This window comes from Elephantulus edwardii, unplaced genomic scaffold (assembly GCF_000299155.1).
Source record: "Elephantulus edwardii isolate Elephantulus edwardi_28Jun2011 unplaced genomic scaffold, EleEdw1.0 scaffold00008, whole genome shotgun sequence".
Lineage (NCBI taxonomy): Eukaryota > Metazoa > Chordata > Mammalia > Macroscelidea > Macroscelididae > Elephantulus > Elephantulus edwardii.
The window spans coordinates 26,286,894-26,311,054 of record NW_006399758.1 but is presented as its reverse complement, the minus strand read 5'-3'; the positions used below and the strand labels follow the sequence as shown (position 1 = coordinate 26,311,054).

At 41.8% G+C, this 24,161-nt stretch overlaps 1 protein-coding gene across 1 annotated transcript in view; it reads left to right on the top strand.

Moving 5' to 3' along the window:
* Positions 1-4,942: 4,942 nt before the first annotated feature.
* TPD52 (tumor protein D52) overlaps positions 4,943-24,161 on the top strand; it is a 50,219-nt gene continuing 31,000 nt past the window's right edge. The window contains exons 1-2 of the mRNA XM_006880549.1: positions 4,943-5,081; positions 16,244-16,258. Of these exons, the coding sequence (XP_006880611.1) occupies positions 4,943-5,081; positions 16,244-16,258 (154 nt within the window). The remainder of the gene's footprint in view (positions 5,082-16,243; positions 16,259-24,161) is intronic.

Here is a 24,161-nt window from a genome sequence, read left to right as displayed (position 1 = left end):
GTCCTACAATACCATAACTCAAAGGCATTGATGATTCTTCTGTCATGTGTAGTCATTGTCTAAACTTTCCGATGCTCCTTGGAGGCAAGAATGGTGATACTTCATCTCATGTATTTTGGGCATCTCATGTATTTTGGGCATGTTGTTAGGAGGGTCCAGTCCTTGGAGAAGGTCATCATGTTTGGAAAGGTGAAGGGTCAGCTTAAGAGGAGACCCCCCTCAACAATATGGATTGTCATGGTGACTGTAACAGTGGGCTCATTGTGTCTGAGATGGTGAGGATGGCACAGGATAGGACAGAATTCGATCTGTTGTCCATAGAGTCACTGCGAGTCATAGTCTTGATGCCACATAACTTTTGTCTAATTTATCATCTATTTATGTATTTTATGGGTAAGCTTGGTAGTTTTGACTGTGATGTAAATGATAACCTTTAAAATGATAATCTCTACTTTTCTGATAATTTTTAACATTTAAAATTTTACGTTTAGACCTTTGATCCATCTTAGATTCTTTTATATATGGTATGAGATACAGACCCTGTTCTGTTTTGCTGACACTGCTCATTAAAGAGGGAGGTGTAATGACTTAATAGGTAGAGTGCAGCACCACCACCCCAAAGGTAGGTGGTTGGAATCTTCTGCCAGCTGCTCTGTGGGAGAAAGATGCTCAGTGGCCCCTGTGCTGTTTACAGTCTCTGAAAACCCACTGGAGGGTCAGCACTGAGTCATTTCTAACTTGAAGGCCCATAACAACAATAGCATTAAAGAGGAACTCTGGTGATTTAGATTCATAGGGAGTTGTTCTACTAGTGCAAAGGTGCCACCTCTCTGGTGTTTGAAGGAGTTCGAATCTACCAGCAGTCCCCAGCAAGATAATGAGCAATCTGCTCATAGGCAGTTTTTGTTGTTGTGTGCCGTGGAGTCGGAACCGACCCATAGCTGACTCTCCAACGGGTTTTCAGAAACAGTCATACGGGATGAGAGTGCTCATCTTTCTCCCCCGCAGCAACTGGTGGATTTGAACTGCGTGCCTTTGGAATTGCAGTGTAGCTGCTTACTGCTAGGCCACCAGAGCTCCCTGTGCAATTGACAGTCTCTGAAAACCTCTGGATGAGTTGATTCCAACTCAATGGCAATGAGTGTTGTATTAAACTATTATTCATTTAATCCTTTTCTGCTCAATATTTATTTATTTATGAGAAGAGCAACAAAAATTGTTTCTCTCCCAGTTATATGGTGACTTAATGCAGAATATGGAGAAGATCAAAGACTCCATTAACCGTGAAAGAAAGTCTAGAAACTGAGCTGTAAGTCCTGAAATGCCTTGGATTTCTGGAAACCAGATGATTCATTCTTTGCAATAATAACAATAAAGATACTCATTCTAGTTCCACTAAAGAACAAAAATATGTAGTTGCCAAAATTGTGTTCTTTTTTTAGGAGAAGAATACAAATTCTCTTTTGAACAGTTAATTCTTTTTAAAAACTTAAGATTTGGCCCAAAGGCTAGTGAGACAAACAAGAAGAAATAAAATAGAAAAAAAAAATCTTAAATAGAAGTGAATGATAGGTTATCTTATTGCATGCTTATTTTACACAAGAAACATACCTTCCTTTTTAATGGTTAAAATACAGTAGGTTTCTTATTGTTGTTATGTGCCATCAAGTCACTTGTGACTAATAGTGATACAATGTACAATAGTTCTGAACCCTGCCATACCCTGAGCCAATCTCACTGACTCACTTATCCCGATTACCCCAGTTACTGTGCCAATCCATCTCATCTGAGGTCTTCCTCTCCTGTGCTGTCCCTCCACCCTTTCAAACATGATGTCCTTCTCTAAGGACTGGTTCCTTCTGATCATATGCCCAAAATATGTGAGATGGATCTTCAAAATCCTAGCCTTCAAAGAGAAACTTGGTTTCACCCTCTTCAATGCAGATCTGTTTGTTTTCTTGGCAGTCTTTGGTTATTTTCAGTACTCTTATCCATCATCGCAACTCAAAGGCATCAATTTTTCTTCAGTCCTACTTAATCATTGTCCAGCTCTCTGATGCATAGCAAGTAATTGCAGAACTATGACCTGGATCAGGCACACCTTAGTCCCTAGACTGACATTATTTCTCTTTAGCACATTGGAGTGGTCCTTGACAGCAGACTTTCCCGGTGCAATTTGTCTTTTGATTTCCTGCCTGCTAGTGCGAAGAGTGCTGATTATAAAGCTGAGCAAGCTGAAATTGTTAACCTGTCTCATTTCCATCTATCATGGTATTGCAAATTGGCCTAGTCATGAGAATCTTTGTTTTCTTGAGGTTGAGCTTAAGTCCATCTTGCAGGCTGCAGTCCTTAACCTTCTGCAGCAACTCTTCAGGTGCTCCTCAATTTCAGCAAGTAAGGTCATCTGTATAATGCAGGTTTTTAATGAGTTGTCTTCTGATCCTGATGCCACATTTCTCCCAGCTTCCTGAACGATCTTTTCCCACATACAGATTGAAAAGGTGTGGCAACAGGATGCATCCTTGACACACTCTTTTTCTAATTTTGAACCATGCACTTTTCCTTGCTCTGTTCTGATGACTGCTTCCTGGTGCAAGTTTAGATTTCACATACACACAATCAAGTGTTCTGGGATTCTCATTCTCTTCAAAGATAGCCACAATTCGTTGTGATCCACACAGTCAAATGCCTTTGGATAGTCAATGAAACCCAGATAGACATTCCTCTGGTACTCTTTTCTTTTGGCCAAAGATCCATCTGACATTGGCAATAATATCTCTAGTGCCTCTTGCAAGTTCAGCTTGTATTTCTGATAGTTCACTGTCGATGTACTGTTCCATTTGTTTTTGGATAATCTTCAGCAGAATTTTGCGTGTCTGTGTTATTAGTGATATTGTTCCATAATTTCCACAATCTGTCAGGTCACCTGCTTTTGGAATGGGAATAAATATGGATCTCTTCCAGTCAGGTGGCCAGGATCTCTTCCAGCCAGGTAGTGGCTGATTAGATCTCTTCCAGTCATTAGGTTTCATATTTACTTATAATCCAGAGAGAACATATCCAGTTACCTTTTACAAGGTGGATATAAAAAGACAGAACGCTGCCTGGTGGTTGTTATACATTAACAGACCATCTCTCACCTATTAGGCATTGTCTTTAGTTTTACCTCCTTAATAATTAGAGACGGAGAGCTCTAATTATTGGCCTGTGGGTAAGGAGTTGCTCTGCCTACCCAAAGAAATATGGTTCAGATTCACCAGCTGCTGTATGGGAATTTGGCCAGTCTCCTCCTGTACAGTTTACAGCCTCTGAAAATATGCCAGAGGGTCAGCTATGAGTTGGTTACAACTTAATAGCAGTGAGTTTGAGTGAATATTAGGAGCCAATCCTAGGAAAAAGTCCTGTAGTTGGAAAAATAGAGACTCAGTGAAGGAGAGGAAGATCCTCGACACAAATGGATGACAGAATTGGGCAGGGTTTTAGTCCCTTGTGCATGGAGTTGCTGTGAGTCGAAGGTGGATTGACGGCACCTAACAACAACATTAAATTGCTGGATGGTACAAAAATGGTTAACTCACATATTAAACAAGAAGTTGAAAGGGCAGGTCTGCTAATCCTGAAAAACCTGCCCCTGAACACCATATGGAACACAGTTCGTTTGTGCAACACCTGGGTTTCCGCTCTGCGAGGCTGATGGTTAATATTAGATGAACCACGTGTCACAAACAATGAGAATGACAGGTGCCAATACCTGGGCGAAGGCTGCATTCAGTGCACAAGGTTTCAGCTGAGGGATGTGCGACTCCTGCCACGGGAAAAGTCTGTAATAAGTTAAGGATTTTGTGTTACAGGCTAACTATCCTCGTCACTGGGCAGGGCTTCTGTACAAAAGGGAGTGATTTTTTTCTCTGTATGGTTTTATCCCAGGTTTATTGCAACCCCTGTAGAGTCTGGGCTTTAGTGAAATACAGACCCCAAAATTCTGGTTAGCTTTACTATGAAAGTAAAAAATACTTTCTTCTCTTTTACATGTAATTGGAAGACCGTCTTTCTGAAAAAAGGAGAGTTGATCCACACTGATTTGTTTTCAGGGTGTGTGTTAGATTAAACCAGATAGATTTGTTGCGGTTTTTGTGATTGTTACATGAAACCAATCCCTGGAGTTCCAGTGATCTTGTGAGTTACGCTGCTAAGCCAAAGGCATGTGGTTCGAATTTACTAGCTGCTTCTTTGGAGAAAAATGGGCAGTCTCCTCCCATGCAGTTTACCACCTTTGAAAACCCTCTGGAGGGTGAGCTAATGAGTAGTGAGTTGAGTCTGGACCCTGCTGGGTAGCTTTATTTCTGTACCAGGCTTTCCTTAGGAACCTGAAGGCTAGACCAGGAAGCTTGGCTTTCCGAATTCCACCATAATCCAGGGGAGGGGAAATATCCCCCAGATGCCGTTCGTGGATTACTGCCTAGTAATCCTTGCTTGTCCCAGAAGATTAAGGCTGCCCTGGAGCGGCTGTGGTCAGCTGACGGATTTTCAAAAAAAATATAATGATTTGTAGTTTTCTTTTTGTAATTCCGCTTGAAGTGTTTGTCTATTTGGGCGATTCTGTAGAACCGGGTCCTCCTTTGTTGACCGAACAAAGCTTCGCTCCCCTGCCTAGGTTTTCATTGTTCATGCAAAGGAACAGCAGGTGCTGAGCAGAGCTAAGATTGCTTGGGACAAGTAATTTATTAAACCAGTTTGCTCTGTTTGCTTGTCCTGAGGGCTTGGAGCTCCCAGAAGGAAGTGTTTCACCTGGACTCCGAAGCCAGGGGCTCGGAACCCCTGCGGTTAGTGTCTCCAGCCAGGTTATGCGACGCGGCAGTCCGAGGGAATATGACTAAAGCGAGACTTAACTGAAGAATTACAGCAGGTGGTTACGAAACCATGCATTCTGCATTTGTCTGGAATGGACGACAGAGACATGGACTTTGAGGAGGACTACAAGTCCCCGTTTGATTTTGATACCGGAGTGAACAAAAGCTATCTCTACTTGTCTCCTAGTGGGAATTCATCTCCTTCTGGATCACCTACTCTTCAGAGATGGGGTAACTACTAGTGATGTAGAATTACGTTGGCTGTGATAAAACCTAAAATGCATCATAACTATACACTAGACGTGTTTTTTTCAAATGCTTAAATGTTCTTTCAGGTTATGAGTGCAGAGATCTGTGTGCCTGCGGAGAGCTGTTAAGGGCGAGTTCACAGAGCTGTTAGAGATTCAAAGCAGCTCGTTAACGTTTGAGAACATGCATGCCAGGGGAAGCCTGCTGCTTAAAGTTAGTATTTATTTGAGTGTTAGAGTTCTTCAGGTCTTCTCATGCAGGAAGACCTTGGCTTCCGGTTGCCATTGTGATTCCTGAGGACTGCTGGTTTTGTCTTTGGCCAACGAAGTCCTAAGCCTCTGAAGCTCTGGTTAAATGCAGGGTTCTGTTAACGATTGTCCTAGATTTTGTTCTGGAATATTGAAAGTAGCATATGTAAACACAAAGAGGAGACGTTTTTAAGAAACAAAAGCTCAAAATAGGTTTACCTCGAGAAGCAGATATTCCTTCCTCATCCTAGTATGAGATTGTTTTAATGGTCGGAGCTCCATTTAAGGAACATCTTAGCATTTGGCAATAGGGTCGAATAAAGCTGGAGGCTGTACTAACATCATTCAGTTCAGTTCCCTCATCGTACAGCTGAAATTGAGGGATGTTGAGATGATCCCCTCCTTCTGTAGTGTGCCTGAGAAGCGGCCAGCTTTTCCTAATGGAAGCTCATTTTCTCTTTGGTAATCTCATTTTTTTCCTCTTCTTAAATTGATGTTGCAAGTCCATGGCTGCAGGTGGAATTGTGCCATTCCTGTGCTGTGCAATCTCTCCCTACCCAAAGGGAGCCCTTCTGGTGATTCGAATCCACCAGCCGCTCCCAGGGAGAAAGATAGACCATCTCCTCTGATCATCTGACGCATCGTTACCCTCTGTGAGCAAAATAAAAGTGCCTGGGTGAATCAGGAAAAGTGTCAAGGATAGAGAGTGTAATAGAACCAGATTCCAGATTGTCAAGGTTTGTGTACTTGCTCTCAGTGGGGAGTGTGCTGCAGGAACATTCCTGCTATTGCTTGTAATTGCTCTGTGGGCATGATGTGGATTGTCAGGGAGAGAGAAATAAAGAGAGCCTGGAGCTGGTGTCAGGGGGTTGGAGGCTGGTGGGCTGCAGCTTGATGTCCACTGGGCAGAGGTTGCTAACCCTGTCCAGGTGGCCCCTCCTCAGACCTCGGTAATATGGTGGAGGATCTTCTCATGATCCTTGAGGACACAGGATTAAATCATCCATCCCATCATCTAAATCTTAGGGGACTACTTGAAGAGGAACTCAACCAACAGGGAACCCTGAGAGCTTGGTAATGAAACCTGTGTAACACCATGAAAAAAGGACTGGCAGTCTACTGTTGAAAACCCGACTGTGAGGAGCATAGTTTGAGACATCTGGGGTGGCCAGAAGTTGGACTTGACTTTTTGCTTAAGTTGACAAGGGACCATAAAAACCCTCATGAAGCCCAGGCTGCAAGTCCATGCAGGTGGAACGGTGCCATCCCTGTGCTGTGCAAGCTCTCTGGTGGCACCTCTGGTGGTTCAAATCCACCAGCAGCTCCAAAGGGAGAAAGATAGACATTCTCCTCCCATGCAAATTACAGCGTCCTGAAAACCTACTGGGAGGGTCACAGCAAGGGTGTGTGTGTGTGTGTCTGTCTGTCTGTCTGTCTGTCTATGTGTCTATGTGTCCATGTATCTGTGTATAAGACTTCAGCTGCCTGTGTGTCCATGTATCTGTGTATTACATCCCAGAAGACTTCAGCTGCCTGTGTGTCCATGTATCTGTGTATTACATCCCAGAAGACTTCAGCTGCTTGTCCCTTTAAGATCTTTTCTGCCCTCCTTGTATCTCTCTCACCTTCTTTCACTTTCCTCACTTCCAGTTATTGCCACCTTCAAATGTCTTCTATTAAAATAAAGGCAATTGCAGGATTGAGTAAACCTTAGGCAAATGTTGAAGAATTACCTTCCTACTTCACAGATTCCTAGCAGTCAATAGGTATTTGGGGTCATGGGATTCAACACATACACAAACACAGTCAAACTTTAAAGTGCCATACATCCATTAAAGCTCCAATATATTAAAAGGTTGTTTTGTTTTTCATGAAAAAGGAAGCAGAGAAGAGGTATTAAAGTGAACAGAATTGCCCTCAGGAGTTGTGTGGTAAGAACCCTGATTTCTGAAATCCTCAGCTAGAAGTGGATGGGGTTTAGAACAGGGATTACTCATCTCTGTCTGGGGCCCCTCAAGGCACCAGAAACCTGTGATTCTTTTAGAACACAAAGCCGGATGTCTAGGTGGAATGAATGGTATGTCTTCCGTTTAGTTCTATGCTTTTTATTCAAATGTATAAGTTTTTATAACTGATAAAGTACACATGTTTCTGGTACCCAATCTACAGGCAAGAAGTTCTCTTAAAAGTCATCCTACTTGGAACGATTGGGAGGGCTGATCTAAAATTACACTTTTTGATATTTATCCAAAATGCCATCTTGGGGCAAATGAGTTTGAACCGTGGGCAGGCTGTTCTGAAGCAGCAATCTGAATGAAGGATGGGATTAAGTCCAGTGTCTGGAACAGAAAGGTCTTTTAACAGGGACTTTTAAATGCCTTGGACATGACTCACATTCAGAAATACATTATACATCTTGACTGAGAATCCTTACTCACACAAATAACTATCTGTAGGACACATAAAAACTTAACCTTGCTTTGAAGCAGAATTTATTTCATTGGGAGAAAGATGGACAGTCTCCTTTCATGGGGTATTCAGCCTCAGAAACCCATTGGCAGGTCAGCTGAGTCAATTGAGTCAGTTCTGAATTGAAGGCAGTGAGTGAGTGAATGATGGATATATTATTCTGGAGCTTTGTACTCTCTTTCTCCCCCTCTTCACAAAATGTTACTCTTGGTAGCTGAATTTATTTCACAACTTATAACCTGAAAACATTTAGAATGAATTTCAGAATATGAAATATAAATTCTGATTGTTATTTCTTATCGAGTTGGAATTGCTCAAAGCTGACCCTACAAGTTTTTAGAGGTTGTAAATTTCGTGGGAGGAGATTGCCAGTCTGTCTCTTGTGGATTTGAACCACTTGCCTTTTGAGTTGGCAGCTCAACTGTTTACCCACTGGGCCAACAGAGCTTTCTTGAACTCCAGTGTTTGTTGAGGTTATATATCATGGAATTGGAACCAACTCATAACTGATCCTCCAGTAGGAGAAAGATCGCCCATTTTTCTCCCATGGAGCTGCTGGTGGATTTGAACCATATAGCTTTGAGTTGGCAGTGCAGTTCCATAGAATTCCAATCAAGGTCTTATTTTTCCTTGCGTTCACTGCTGTTTTCACAGCGCCCAGGACAACGATTGAACCTCATTTGCTGAACAAGTATTTATTTTTAAATGAATGAATGAGTGAGTGAGTGAGTGAACAAGATTAGAAAGGAGTGATTCATATCAGACTCCAGTTCATTATTGTTGTTGTTGTCAAGTGCCGTCGAGTCGAAGGCGACTCATAGCGACCCTATGAAGGAGAGTCCTCGAGGCTTGGGTGCCTTTCATCCTCTCTCCAGGTTCATAGGGTTTCTGGAGGCAAGCTATGATAGAAGTGGATGCCACTCCTCCTTCCACGCTTGTTTTCATTGGGGAGCTCCACCCCACTCTCTGTCCGCATTGGGTAACCAACCGTTACCGCATTTGACACATCAGTGTCACAGTGAGTGTTCAGCCTCACAGCAACCACATGTGACCTCAGGACAGCAACTTGTACACCAGGGCTAAACCTGGGAGAACATGGCCGCCTTCTCTCCTCTCTTCTCCTTTTGGGCTTGAAGCCGCTGCTGCCTTCAACCCAAGGCCAAGCCTGGCTTGCCAGGCTCCAGGAGGCAAAGTAGTACTTCTCCAGAGACCCCCACAGCACCCACACACACAGCACCATGCTCTCTGGCAAAAGGATCATAGCCCCAGTTCATTATATAGATGTGAAAACTGAGAACGAGAGAGAGGATGTAATGTCCTTAAATTAGGAAACTTAATTATAAGCTTAAAATGTAGTACTTATTTCTGAGTTGTCAGGTATTTTTTGTTTGTTTAAAATCCACATGAATCTTACCTTTTTTGGTAGTAGGTATTACGTACCTGTTGTTATTTATCATCAGATTGACCCATTCATGGTGACCTAAGATAAAATATAATGAACCTTTGCTTGCCCTGTCCTGTCTTCATGTTTGGGCTCTTCCGTCTCGTTGACGACCTCCTTCACCACTGTCCACTCTGCCCACCGGTGGTGTTACTTCTAGTGACTTATCTTTCCAGATGACCTTCCAGAGCAAATGAGCAGAAGTCTCAGTATCCTGGCTTCTAAGGAATATTCTGCCTGTATTTCCTCTAAGATCGATAAGTTAATTTTTTTTAAATTTTTTTTTTTAATTCATGGAGTTTTCAGTACTCACTCTGCACTTCATGGATACTACAGAAAATGCCAGTCATTCAAGCTGTAATCTCTCTTTTAGTCACGAGTTGAGCAGGGGGTTAATCTTTTGATTCTTTATGTGTGTTTGAATCTTGACGTGCCATTCCATCTTTTCTGTTGCTAGTCAGTACCTACAGTTTCCCTACGATGCCTTTCCCTTCTATAAACATCTGTAAGAATACTTCTCCAAATGTTATTTATGTGGATCCACACATTAATTTATAGAAAGGTGCAGGTATAGCCTTGGTTTTGTAGCATCTTTGGTTATTTCTAGTAATTTCAGGGAAATACAAAGAATTGAAAAATCTGACATTTTCAGTTTAGTGCTCTCATATTGGAAACATTTTTTAAAAAACTGGCAAATCAAACTTAAGATTTTGTTTCAGTTATAATTTAAAGTCTGTTCTTTGTTATGCTTGACTGATTTTTATTTCTACATTTTCTTTTTTAAAAAAAATAATTTATATACATTTTAATTTTGTATCATGAATTCCAGTTGGGGAATTGTTAAAAATTTTCCATGATTGTAGAGATCTTAACTTCCCAAAGTCTCAGTGGTTTATGAAATACAAATCACCAGTGTGGAAAAAAAGGTAACATCTCCTGATAGCAAGAGAGGGAATTTAAGGAAGGAAGTGACTTCCTGTTGGGAGATCCCCAAACTTCTTTGTGGTTGACATCTTGGCAGCTCCATGCAGTGTCTAGTTACTAGTTAGAGAAGATTTTTGTCTCTTCCATTTTTCAGTCACTTTAGGAAAGCTGAAGCGAACAAGTAAAACACTTGCGAATACTATGTGCCCTACCTTTATGATCTTCCTCCTTCCTCTTTCTGTGAAGTTTTGAGACAGTGACCTTTCTTCTGGGAATTTATTATGTGAATGAGTGCCAGCAGTACCTCTCTGCCTGCTTGACTCCCAGGATCCCTTTACCTTATTTGCCTTCAGTGCAACCCCACCCTCACCTCAGCCTCTACTTCCTTCCTTCCATTGTCTGTTTTGGTTTTTCCTCTTGATTTATTTTTCATACAAAAAAGTTGGTTTTCATATAGTCATATATTGTTGTTGTTATGTGCTGTCGAGTCGTTTCCGACTCATAGCGACCCTATGCACAACAGCCCTAAACCCTGCTCTATCCTGCGCCAACCACACTGCCTCTGACACACCCATCCCGATTACCCCAGTCACCGAATCAATCCATCTCATAGAGGGTCTTCCCCTCCTGCGCTGTTCCTCCACCCTCCCAAGCATGATGTCCCTCTCCAAGGACCTGTCCCTCCTGGCAACATGTCCAAAGTATGTCAGACGAAGCCCCAGAATCCTTGCCTCCAAGGAGTAGCCTGGTTTAATCCTCTCCAAGATGAATTAGTCATATATATTGTGGTTAATTCTTATACATGGTGCTTATACAATCATTCATACAAATTATGCTCTATGTAATAACTGTTGATCAGTGCCCTTTTCCATTAATAGTATTGTTTTATACACAGATTCACATTGTGTTTTATATAATTACTATTTCCCCATCCTTTTTCTTACCCCTTCTACCTTCCATTTACCTTCTGAACATTTATACATATCTTGTTCCTGTTTGCTAATTGCAATAGCTATATTGTTCTTTTGTGAATTTTTTCCAAATTGATCCTCTCTCGTCCTTATCCTTGACAGTGTTCATTGATTATACATTCTATCACTGCTCTCCCGATCATCTTACTCCCCTAGTTAACCTCCTGTTTTCACAGTCATGGTCTTATGCAATATTTGATCTTTTGTGACTGAGTTATTTCACTCTGCATAATGTTCTCCAGCCATTCCCATGTTACATACCCTTTTCCAAATTGATTTCCCCCCTCCATCCCATCTTTAACAATCCTGTTGAAAAACCAGGTGCTGTGGAGTTGTTCCTGACTCACCAGGGCCCCATGGATGTCAGAGGAAGAACTGTGCCCCCAGCAGCTTTCACTGTCAGTATTTTTCCCAGCTAGGTCTTCAGGCCTTTCCTGCGAGGAGCCTCTACTTGTCCTCAAGCTTCTAGCCATTTGGTTAGTAGCTTTGTGTGTTTATCATTTGCACTGCCCAGTGATTCACTATCCAGTTATTCTCTTGACCTTTCCTGGGTCCTCTCCTCAGTGTGATGGGCCACATTGTTTAGCTTCCTTTATCCCTGCTGCCTCAATTCCACTTACTCATTTTCTCTCATGGGATTTTACTCTTCTCCCTATGGGAGAATAAGGGAAAATTGTTACCTTAAACAGCTGAAAATTTTCTCAACCCTTGCTGTTTAATTTCCTCTCTCTTATAATCTTAAACAGCAGATGCCAGCTCTTTGTGGCCTTTCAAAGGCTCTCAGAGGCAGGCCAAGAAGCCCTGGTGGTGTAGCGTGTTACACTTTGGACTGCTAACCAGAGGTCGATGGGTCGATAGATTGAATCTGTGAGGAGTCCCGTGAGAGAAAGGCTGACAGTCTTCTCCAGTAAAGATGGAAGGATCCCAGGAGTTGAAGTCTACACTGTGGCATTGAGTTTGGCTTAATGGTTTGACTTAAGTCAATGGTTCTCAACCTGGAAGAGTTTTGCCTTCCTGGCAACATTTGGGGACATTTTTTGGTTGTCAGCTTTGGTGGGAAGAAGGAATGAGTAGCCTGAAGTACCACATAGGACAATCTTCATGACTAAGAATCATCTGCTCAAATGGCCACTGTGCTGTGGCAAGAAGCCTTCATCTGAGAGGATCTTTTTATCTCTGGGGCAGATCCACCTTCCTGAGGGACCTCTAGTCATTCCTCCCACCCTTCTGGGACTTTTCTAGATCTGGAAACAAAGAATGAAGCATTGAGAGTGGGAACCATAGGCACAGACTTCTTTAGCCTGTGATCTTATTGGATCATGCCACCAAAGATGTCTTGACCTATAGCTGCTATATATCTTTCATTACTGGGATTAAAAGAAGAGAGAGATAGCCTCTTGTTTTGTGTTTAAATAAAACTTCGCTAGAGACTGAAGATTCTTATTTTGCACTGCTCTTAAAGCTCTTTTTGAAGATTGTGTAAGAGAAATGCGTACATTTTGTTTGTTTGTGGAGAAATTTTGAGGACAAGAATAACCTTTAATTCTTTGTTGGGTGGTGGTTGAGTGACATCTGACTCATAGCAGACCTGTAGGAAAGAGTAAGAGTACTCCATAGCATTTCCCTGACGCTAGCTGTTGTGTGAACAGAGCAAGGGAACACTACATTGTTTACAATGAAGAGAGGTGAGTGTCAAGGGTGTATCCTTTGTGTATACTTCTTCAATCTGTTTGCTGAGCAAATCACTTGAGATGCTGGAGTCTATGAAGAAGAATGTGACATAAGGGCTATAGGAAGACTCATCAACAACCTTCATTATACAGGTGACACAATTGTGCTTGCTGAAAGTGAGGACTTGAAGGGCTTCCTGGAGAAGACCAAAGAATACAGTCTTCAATATATTAATTCTATGCAACATAAAAAAATCAATAATTCTTATCACTTGGACCAGTGGGCAGCATCATGGTAGAATGGAGAAAAGATTAAAATTGTCAGTGATCTGATCTTATTTGGATCCATAGTCAACTCCCTTGGCACTAGCAGTCAGGAGATCGGGAGATGCAGTGCATTGAGAAAGACCACAGTCAGGAGTCTTTCCAAGTTACTGAGGAGCAATGATGTCAGTTTCAAGTCCAAGGTGTTGACTTAGGTCATGCTCTTTTCATTCACTTACTGTGCCTCTGATTGCTGTACAGTGAATGAAATGACAGAAGAAGAATTGATGCCTCTGAGCTGTGGTGTTGGAGAAGAACACTGAACATCCCATGAACAGCCAAGAGAATGAACAGCTATGTCCTTGGAGACAGTGCAGCTAGAGTACTCCTTTGAGTCAAAGATGACACAGCTCCATCTCACATACTTTGAGCATGTTGTTAGGAGAGTCTTTTCCTTAGAGAGAGCCAACATGCTTGGAAAGGTGGCAAAAGAGAGGATCCTTGACCAGATGGATTAACTGCAGCAGAGGGCTCAAATATGTCAGAAATGACAAGGATGGAACAGGACAGGGTTCAGATCTGTTGATCACAGGGTCACTTTGAGTCATACTCAACTCTATGTCACCTAACATAACCACCACCAATCTTTCTTTGGATTTGAGTGCCAGGTCTTTTCTCAGGTTACCACTAACCTTATGGTTATTAGCAAGTGAGAGATTAACCATTCTACCACTTGGGCTTCTTTTTCCTTGGGTAGAACATATTAAAATTAACAAATAACAAATCCACTAGACTCCTCTGGTATCTTCGTTCTTAGTGGATTTTTTTTAGGCAGCTGACATCATATTTTGCCTTCTGTAATATCCTTTGTGTCTAGACTTGTAACCACAGTATAATTTTTTAAATTAATTTAAATGAAAGTTTACAGAGACTTAGGGTTTTCAGTCATTCATTGTTGCACTTTTCTCCCTGCCCACCCTCACCCCCTCCAATTCACTCTTCTCCTTGAAAAGTAAAAGAAAAACTCATTGTTATGTAATCCCTTCCCCCACTAAAGTCCACTCCACTGTACAGCCTTCATTCTGGACTCCTGTCATGGCAATAATAACCAATCATATATATCCCTTTTAAACAGTTCTCTCCCTCATCTGTTTCAATGCAGTATACATCATTCCTCCCCTCCTTCTGTCTTTCCTCAACCCCAATGTCAGTCCCATTTTACAACAGTGGCCTATGCAATATTTGTCCATTTGTGACTGACATATTTCACTCAGCATAATGTCCTCCAAGGTCATCCATTTTGCATAGTATTTCATGAGTTCCTTGTTTTTCAATGCTGCATAGTATTGCATTGTGTGACTGTACCAGAGCTTCTCTATCCATTTGTTTGTTGATGGGCGTTTGGGTTGTTTCCTGCTCTTTGCTATTGCAAACAAAACCACAATAAACATGGGTGTGCATATATCTCTGCTTGGGTGGCAGTTATGGTTTCTTTAGGGTAAATTCCCAGTAGTGGAATTGCTGGGTCAAAGGGTATTTCTATTTGTAACTTTTTGAGAAAGCTCCATACAGCCTTTCATAGTGGTTGCACCATTTTGCACTCCACCAAAAGTGAATTAAGGATTCCAGTTTCTCCACAACCTAGCCAGCATTTGATGTTTGCTGTTCTATTAAATTTTACTGTTCTTACTGGGATGAGATGATATCTCATGTGACCACAGTATATTTGACCGTACACACTCTTTTTCTGTAACATGAAGGGTGATAGCATCTCCAAACAGCTAAAAAAAATCTTTAAATAGGTTTTTTTTTTCTTTTAGAAAAATAGTATGTAGGTTCTGTATTAATGGAAAGCTTACTGTTGGTAAAAGCAGCAAAGTGAAAGTTGTTGAGTGTTGTGGAGAAGGTATCATAGAGACTCTGCAACAGAACAAAACCCAGTCCATCCTGCTTTGTCCTCACTCACGCTGCTGTGCTCTGGCCCATTGGTGTAGTCCCAGGTCAGTCCATCTCAGAAGGGTCTTCCTCTTTTGCCCTAATTTTCTGCTTTAACAAGCTTGATGTCCAAGCACTGATAGTAAGATAATCCCCTGATAATATGGCCAAAGTATATTAGATAAAATTTCCCCATCCTTCTAAGGAGTGTTCTCACTGCCCCTCTTCAGAGTTGATATTAAGGCAGATTTGTATGTTCTTTTTGGCAGTCCATGGTGTATACAAGATTCTTCGCTAGCTCCATAGTTTAAAGGCATCAATTCTTCTTTCATGCTCTTTATTCACTGTCCCATTGCACATATATGTTACTTTTGTGTGCTGCCAAGTTGACTGACTCCTAGCAATCCTATGAACAATGACTCTGGACTTGACCCTAGCCTGAGCCAACCTTGTCATCTCTGACCTACCTGACCCCATTGCCACAGTTCCTATGTCAGTCCATCCACTGGAGGGTTTTCTTCTTTTGTGCTAACCTTCCACTTCTCCAAACATGATGTTCTTTTCCAGCTACTGGTCCCTTTTACATCATGCCCAAAGTATGTTAGACAGTGTCGCCATCCTTGACTCCATGGAGCAACCTGGTTTAACTTTCTCCAGAACAGACCTGTTTGTTTTCTTGGTAGTCCATGGGATATTCAGTACTCTTCTCCAACACCACAGTTCAAAGGCATCAATTCTTCAATCATCCTTAATCATTGTCCAGTTTTCAGATGGATAGCAAACAATTGAGAAGACCATGGCTTGGATCAAGTGCACCTTAGTCTTTAGACTGATGTTGTTGCTCTTTAGGGCTCTGGAGAGGTCCTTGGCAGCAGGTTTCTGCAATGGAACATGTCTTTTGATTTGCTGACTAGTGTTACTGGGGATGTTGACTGGGGATCCAAGTAAGATGAAATTGTTAACTTTTGTTCTTTCACATCTATCATGATCTTGCCTATTGGCCCAGTAGTAAGGATTTTTATTTTCTTGATGTTAAGATGTAATCCATATTGAAGTCTGTAGTCTTTGATCTGTAGCAAGTGCTTCAAAGCCTTCCTAGGTTTTGGCGAGCAAGGTTGTGTCATGTGCATAACACGGGTTATTGACAGAAAATACCCTGGCTTGTACTTGTAGTGAGAATAAAGCAGGTGAAATAAAAGTCAATCAGAGCTAGAAAGGGAAGGGATCCTGCGCTCCTGTGGTTCCTTTGTCACTAACTTTGCGGTTGCAATGGAGTCTGCTCTCCCTCACGATGGCCTCATGTGTATCAGAGAAGAATTTCTCCATAGGGTTTCAGTGGCTGATTTTTTTTAAGTAGGTTGCTGATTTTATTTTAGTTGGATTCACAGTCATCACCTCTGGTAACAGCAGTCAAGAAATTAAAAAAATATATAAGATTGGAATTCTGGGGGATTGATTTGGATCAGTATCTTAGAGGTTAAGAGAAAACGAGAGGGCAGGTGTGAAGAAGGTCAGAGGAGGGGGATTTCTGTTCAAGGTTGCAGTGTCTCATTTCTCATATGTGTCCTGTGGGATAATGACTGAAAACAGTCCTTAATTAAGCAGATGGGCGGGAGGGGTAGGTGGTGGGTTGCAGGGAAGAGTGATGGGAAATGAGGAGGTGACGCCTTCAAGCCAGGTTTCGTGGGAGGGACAAGTGAGAGAAGAAAAACTAACCACACTCCTGTGGAGTCAGCTTCCAATTCCTGATGACCCGTCAGAGGTGTAGCCTATTGGGTTTTCAGTGGCTGATTTTTTATTTTTTTTTTCAGAACTAGAATGCCAGGCCTGCCTTCCAAAATGTTTGTGGGTGGATTCGATCCTCCAGCCTTCAGGTTAGCAGTTGCATACCTTAACCACACAAGAGCTCTAGAGAGGAAATGGCAAAAATAAATTATAGGACATTGGAAAGTGGGGTAGACCGACCAATGAAAATCTGTACTGAACATCTAGTTTATCTGATCTGTAACCAATCATGGGTTAGGAGGGAGGGTGAGGGCCGCACTTTATTCCATTGTGCATGAAGACACTGTGAGTGAGTTGGGGGAGACTATATATATAAGCAGCTAACAACACAGTTATATGTCTCTCTCTTCATTTGCTTTGAAAAATTCTTTTATTTCTTCCAAACCCCAAGAGAGCTTGGGAGCATTCACTTTTCTTTCACAGAGAAGAACTTTGGAACCCTAGGAGGAGAAACATTTGGTGAAAGGTCACCCCTTTCGTAATTGGCCAAGCCAGCTTTTATACCAGTTCCATTCTAACAGCAAACTGGTGGTGTGGTTCTTAAATCATTCAGCCACTACCCAAAAAGTTAGTAGTTCAAAGCCACGAGCTGCTCCATGGGAGAATGAGAGGGTAATAAAGAGAGTACAGCCTCGCAGACCCTGTGGGGCAGTTCTTCTCCGTCCCCTGGGGTCACTTTTATTCAGAATGGACTTAACAGGTGAATTTAGGGTTTGTTTTTTTTTTTTGTTCTAAAAGCATCAAACTCAAGGCTTATCTTTTTTCTGGTCTTTTAAAAGTGTCTACCCAAGTTTTCTTGCCTCTAAACCATGAAACAAAAATGGCTAAAAAAAAAAAGTTACTTTGGGTTAGTAGTTCTGGTGGCCTAGTGGTAAGAAGCTGTGCTGTAATTCCAAAGGTATTTGGTTGGAAGCCATCAGTTGCTTCACAGGAGAAAGATGGACACTCTCCTGTGCAATTAACTAACTCTGAAAGCCCGCCAGAGGGTCAGCTATGGGTCACTTGCCACTCTACAGTACACAACAACATTAAAAGGAAGTCATTGGCCTTCACTGGAAGGAAGATTGGATAACTGAGGGGGTAGGAAGCAGGCAGGTGAGCTGGACACTGGGCAGCTTGGGCAGGAGCTCACCCACAGCTCGGCAGCAGAGAAGTTCTTGTCACCTTCTTACTTATAGTTTCTCTATGGGAATAAAATTCACTAAAATTTGTAAAAAACCTCAATACAGTTGAAGAAAATTTGTAACTTCTAAATTGTATGGATAGAACAAAGTAAATCCCTTGCATGTTTGAGATTTATGGGACTATAGGGCAAGTGGGTGGCTACACACAGAAAACAGAAGGAGTGTGCTTTGATTAAATCACGACCAATAAATCAGCTCAAACAAAGCTTTATTACATTCGCTCTGTTCTGGGCACTGGCAGTGCTGATACGGATTCTGACGTCAGGACTTCACAGGGCAGAACTAGGGACACGTTCAGTTTTTCCCTCCATTCTCCTTTAACCTGACTTGTCTGCCTTCCCCCTTCCTCGTTTCATTCACACACACTTCCACTTACCTGCATCCTTCTGATCACTCACAGTTTCTCTAACGTATTATATTTCATCAAATAAAATACCATAAACTGTAGGATGTACCATTATTATGTTTCAATAAGGAGAAGCAATACTACTAGTTAAATGAAATTGAGACTTAACTGTAACTTAAATTTTTATGCTTGTTGGATTCCTTTGGATTTAAACATGTATCCTGATTTTTAACACTCTTGTACTTATTTTTAAAACTGAAATAAGTCAACTAAAGGTTTCTGAAATATATCCATATGCAGGCAAACTTGACTGAATTGCTCTTCAGCTATGAATACAAAATGTGTTTTGTATTTCTTTTTTAAACTTTTTATTGTGCAAAGTTTATATTGCAAATTGATTTTCCATTCAGTAATTCATACACGTTTTGTTTCATGACACTGATTAGAATCCCCACAGTGTAACAACTCTCCTCATTTCTCCTTGTATTTCCATGTCCACTTCTCTGGGGTTTTTATCCTCTCTTGCTTCTGAGCTTTATCCTAGGGCATATACTCCCTTTTTATATGATATGGTTAGTTGATTGAAGCAGTTCTTGTGTCCCTGGTGTTCACTTTATTAAAGTCTTCACTTTTGAGTCAGAACTGATTCTAGGCCACTTTGCTTTGGGAGCTCTGATGGCCTAGTGCTAAGAAGCTGTGCTGCGATCCCAAAGGTAGGCGTTTCGAATCCATCAGCTCCTCCACCGGAGAAGGATGAACAGTCTCCTGGAAATGTGGTTTGCTTTTCAGAAAACCTGCTGTAGGGTCAACTGTGGGTTGGTTCTGACTCGACGGCACATAAAAATAGTAATCTCGGATAGCAGGAGATTGCCCATCATTCTGTTAACGGATTCGAACCACTAGAGAGAGGTGCAGCCTTTGGCTTAGAAGCACAGCTCCCTATAGAGAACACCACCAGATCACCCTTATTTGCATTTTTTCAGCCTGCCTTTTGTTTGGATGAAGCTATTCTTAAAGAAGAGATATCTATATGAGGTTTTAAGCTATGGACAATCCATTTGCCAGTTTTGATTTCTACTTCAGGTGATGAGCATTTATGTTTATGCCTTAATTCCAGCCTAGCTAACTAGTTCTTTGTGAAAAGAAGAAAAAGAATCTTAACATTGAAGGAACACTGTCCTCTCTTTAGTCCTGTCTTCTCCATCCAAACTTCCCCAGCGGTGGGATTCAGGCACTCGCACCTGCCGCTCACTTTGTCTTTGATCTGCAGGCTTATTCCCTAACCCATTTCTGTGAGGTCTTTTCTGATTTCTTAATGACCCTACAAGGTGGGCTGTGATCATTTTGGAAGTAGGCTGTGACCTTTCTCCTGTGGAGCAGCTGGTAGATCCAAACCTGCAACCTTTGATTTATCAGCTTAACTGCTGCCCTACCAGGGCTCCCAAGGCTTTCCCTAGTCCAGGCTGTTTCCCAGCCTTCTAGAGGGAGTTTCCAAAAGGCAAGTCTAGACTTGTCATTCTGCATGTAAAGCTATTGGGGAGGATCACATGTTTGTAATAGAAGACAGGCCAACCATCTGTTTTCACAACTAGAGTAAAGGAACTGGCTAAGATGTTTGTAATCTGATGAAACAAATTACCACCACTCTTCAGGCCCTCGGGCTTGATAATTATATCTGTGGTTTGTACAGCCAGGAATCTCCCCCTCATTCTCACACCTCCAGTGAAGGACAAGGTCATTGTGGGGAAAGCCTGGGATCTTGGGCCTGTTTCCCGAGTCCTTTCTGTGGCTCTGGACAAGTTACTTCATCTCAGAAGGCCTTGATTTCCTCATGGGAATAAATAGAACCACGCTCAGTGGGGGCTTTCTGAGATAAGATGGGGCTTTTCCTACATAGGGGCTGGGATATTTAGAACTTGATAAATATGAGTCATATTTTCTTTCCCTCCTTCTCCTGTTAGAAATAGCTTTCCATTGTAACATTAGAAACAAATATTTTTAAAATTAATTTCAATGAACATTTACAGAGATTTTGGATTTCTGTTCATTCATTGTTGCACTTTTCTCCTTGCCCACCCCACCCCTACCCCCAGTTCGCTCTTCTTGAAAAGCAAAAGAAAAACTCCTTCACTGGTATACAATCTCCCTGCACCCCCCACCCCCACCCTGAGTATATTCCACTCTGCATCCCTCATTCCAAACTCTTATGATAATCATAATGCCCTAAAATAAATGCTTTTAAACTGTTCTCCCCCTCATCGGCTTCAATGCAGTATACAGATAATTTATTTTTTCTTAGGTTTTTCTCAGTCTTACCCCCAACCTGATGTCAGCCTCATTCTACAACAGTGGCACCCCCCCATATAGTATTTGTCCTTTTGTGACTGAGATATTTCACTCAGCATAATGTCCTCTAGGGTCATCCATTTTGAATAATATTGCATGAATTCCTTGTTTTTCAGTGCAGCATAGTATTCCATTGTGTGAATATACCAAAGCTTCTCTATCCATTTGTTTGTTGATGGGCACTTAGGTTGTTTCTAACTCCTTGCTATCGTGAACAAAGTCGCAATAAACTTGGGTGTGCATATATCTGCTTGGGTGGCAGTTATGGTCTCTTTGGGGTATATTCCCAGTAGTGGAATTGCTGGGTTTAATGTTATCTCCGTTTGCAACAGTGGTTGCACCATTTTACACTCCCACCAACAGTGAATAAGGGTTCCAGTCTCTCCACAACTTTGTTACTTGCTGTTCTGTTAAATTTTGCTATTCTTACTGGGGTGAGATGATATCTCATAGTTGTCTTGATTTGCATCTCTCTTAGAGCTAGGGATTTTGAACAAGAAATGATTTTTTAAAATTGTATAATAATGGTATACTGTTGTTAGGCTCCATCAAGTGGACTATAGCTCGGTGACCCTTTGAACGTTAGATCTGAACTTTGCACTGTCCTGTGCCATCCTCACCACCTCTGATATGCCTGAGCCCATTGCTGCAGTCACCGTGTCAAGCCATCTTTGAGGATTTTCCTCTCTTTCTCTGACCTCCCACCTTTCCCAGTATGAAGTCCTTTTCCAAGGACTGGACCCTCCTGACAGTGTGCCAGATATATGTGAGATGATGTTTTCTCTTCTTTGCCTCATTTTAGGTAATTTATACATTCGGCAAATTTTTGTTCCCCAACTTTCATGCTGGGAATGATCAACTCTGTTGTCTTTTTTCCCCAATGCCAGAATCCCTCTTTTCTGAAAGACTTGATTTCAACCCCAGTCTCCTTTGTGTCTTTTAAATCTCACATTGTATTTTGACTCTGCTGTCTTCAGAGGGGGGAAAAAAAAAGAAAATCCAAAGTCTTTATTTTAACTTAGCCAATTTAAGTCTCTGGGCTAATTGAGTCATCATTTATTTCAGCTCTCTCAATGGACATGCACTGGACTAGGTCAAACAGTAGTTCTTTCTTGCTGGTTGGTTGTGCCGAATAAGACATAAGGAGCATAAAGCACTTGCTCCAGAAGTTCCTAACTTAGTAGGACACTAACTACTGGGGTCCTGGAGGTGAGAACTGTGGCAGTTCTTCTTGTTAAGTTTTTAAGTGGGTCAGTAGCCTGTTTATGTCAATTCCCGTTTTTCCTAATAGATTTTCTTTTTTAGTCATGGAAATGTAAAATTTCTTAGTTTTTTTCCAAATCTGCCACTCAGTTCTCCAGTTTTTCCCTGGCACTACCATGAGAACAGATATGTCTTGGAGAGGGTGCAACCAGAGTGCTCTTTGGAGGCAAGATGAAACTTTGCTTCACAGATTTTGGACGTGTTGCTAGGAGTTGCTATTCCTTGATAAAGGACAGGATGCTGGGAAAAGTGGAGAGTTGGTGAAGGAAAGTTAGACCCTCAAACAGGTGAATTGACCCGGTGACTGCTGCAGTGGGCTCATGTGTGTCAGGAGGTGGGAGGATGGCACAGGATAGAACAGGGTTCAGATCTTTTGTTCATAGAGTCGCTATGAGTTGTGCTCAACTCGATGACACCTAACAATAAAACAATAAAGTTTAAATTCCTGTTGCTTTACCCCTGTGTTCCTGTGACATCTTAACTAATCTTTTCCTACATTGAATTTACCCTTCATCTCTCCTGCTAATGGGTATCTGCCTAAAACAGTTATTTTGTTTGATAATCTCAAGTGAGTCCGTGTTGCCTGCAGAACAAGAATCTTGACCCGCATACATGAACACTTGTACTGAAGTTATAGAAAACAAGACAATATCTAGAAAAATATTTAAAGACAAAATTTGTATTCCCAGGTTTAGGGTGACTGAGCTGTTGTCCAGTGCTGTGGAGTTGGCTCTGACACACAGTGACCCTGTGTACGACCAAAGAGCTGAAAATTGACAATGAGACGATGGTTTTCATGCAGTCTACCAGATTCTTTAATTTCTTAGAAAGCCTTCTATTATGATTGCTTCTAGAGACCGTACTAGTTCTCTCACATGCCTTTCTATAGCATGACCATATTCTATGCTAGTGATTGCCTTACCAGCCTTCTACTATTTTCCATTTTTTTCTTCCACTTGAGCCCTCGGAAACAAATCACACTTTTGAATTTTAATGTTGATGGTTTGCTGCCACCTACAGGCTAATCGAGAAAAGGCAGCTCATGTAACTACCAGCTTCATTATAGAGTCTAACTAACATACATTAAATTCCATCTTTGCTGTGTCAGAACAAATCCATAGAAGGACGCTCGGGGAGGGGGGGTGGCCTAGTGGGTCAGGAGTTTCACTGCCAGTTCAAGGGCACGTGGTTCAAATATTCGCCATGCAACCTCCTCCTTACTGATTTACAGCCTTATGTTAGGGTGCGCTGGTGATTCAGAGGGAAGTGAGCTGCACTGCCAGCCCAGAGGTTAGGTTTTTGAAGTTATCAGCTGCTCTGCAGGAGAAAGATGGGCAATCTTCTGTGCAGCTGACAGCCTCTAAAAACCTGCTGGAAAGTCAGCCATGAATCAGTTCCAACTTGACAATGATACGTTTGAGTTTTTTAAAATATTAAATAGGAGAGAACCCTGTCTCAGGTGCATTTGTGTACTTTGTATGTAATGTGCACACCCACTGTCTTAGCTCATGTCTGCTATGATGCTGGCTGCTTGTTGAACGGTATGATTATCCTTTTTCTTACTTCTCAGCCTGCCTGCCAAGCCCAGCATGGGCTGCCTGGGATATTGCTTGAAGAGCGCTGTCACATAGCTGATGCAGCCGAAGTGCCTCTTCAGAAATGGGCCAGTGTGGTGGTGGGGAACAGTCCTCAGGGGCAGGAGGAGGAGGGGGAAGAGGGAGCAGGGAGAGATTACAGAAGGAAGGAGTAACCATCCCCTGTCCATCATTATATGTCTGTGGTTTGGGGGAGACCCTGAAGCCCTAGCCCTGTGACATGGGATGTGTCAGCAGAACAGGCTTGAGAACAAACCTCACCCTCAGATGTAAAATTAAACAGAGCACCAAAAACTACAGTAATCAAAACCCTGTTAATGTAATCTATCTTAAAAATAAAAATGAATTTGAAAAAAAAATCATGGCAAACAAAATGCAAAGATTTTAAATGAAGGCAAGATCAGTCACATGGCCCTTGAAGAGCCGTTTTGGAACCTGAGGCAAATGGAAAAAAACCAAAAACCAGCACAGCGATGCAATCCTATTTTGTTCATCATGGATTTTAAAACGAGTTTTTATTTTATTAATAGCTTTTATTAAGGGTAATGGAAATATTTGAAAATTGATAGTGGGAATAGTTGCATAATGTATTGAACATAATTAATGTTTCTGAGTTCTTCG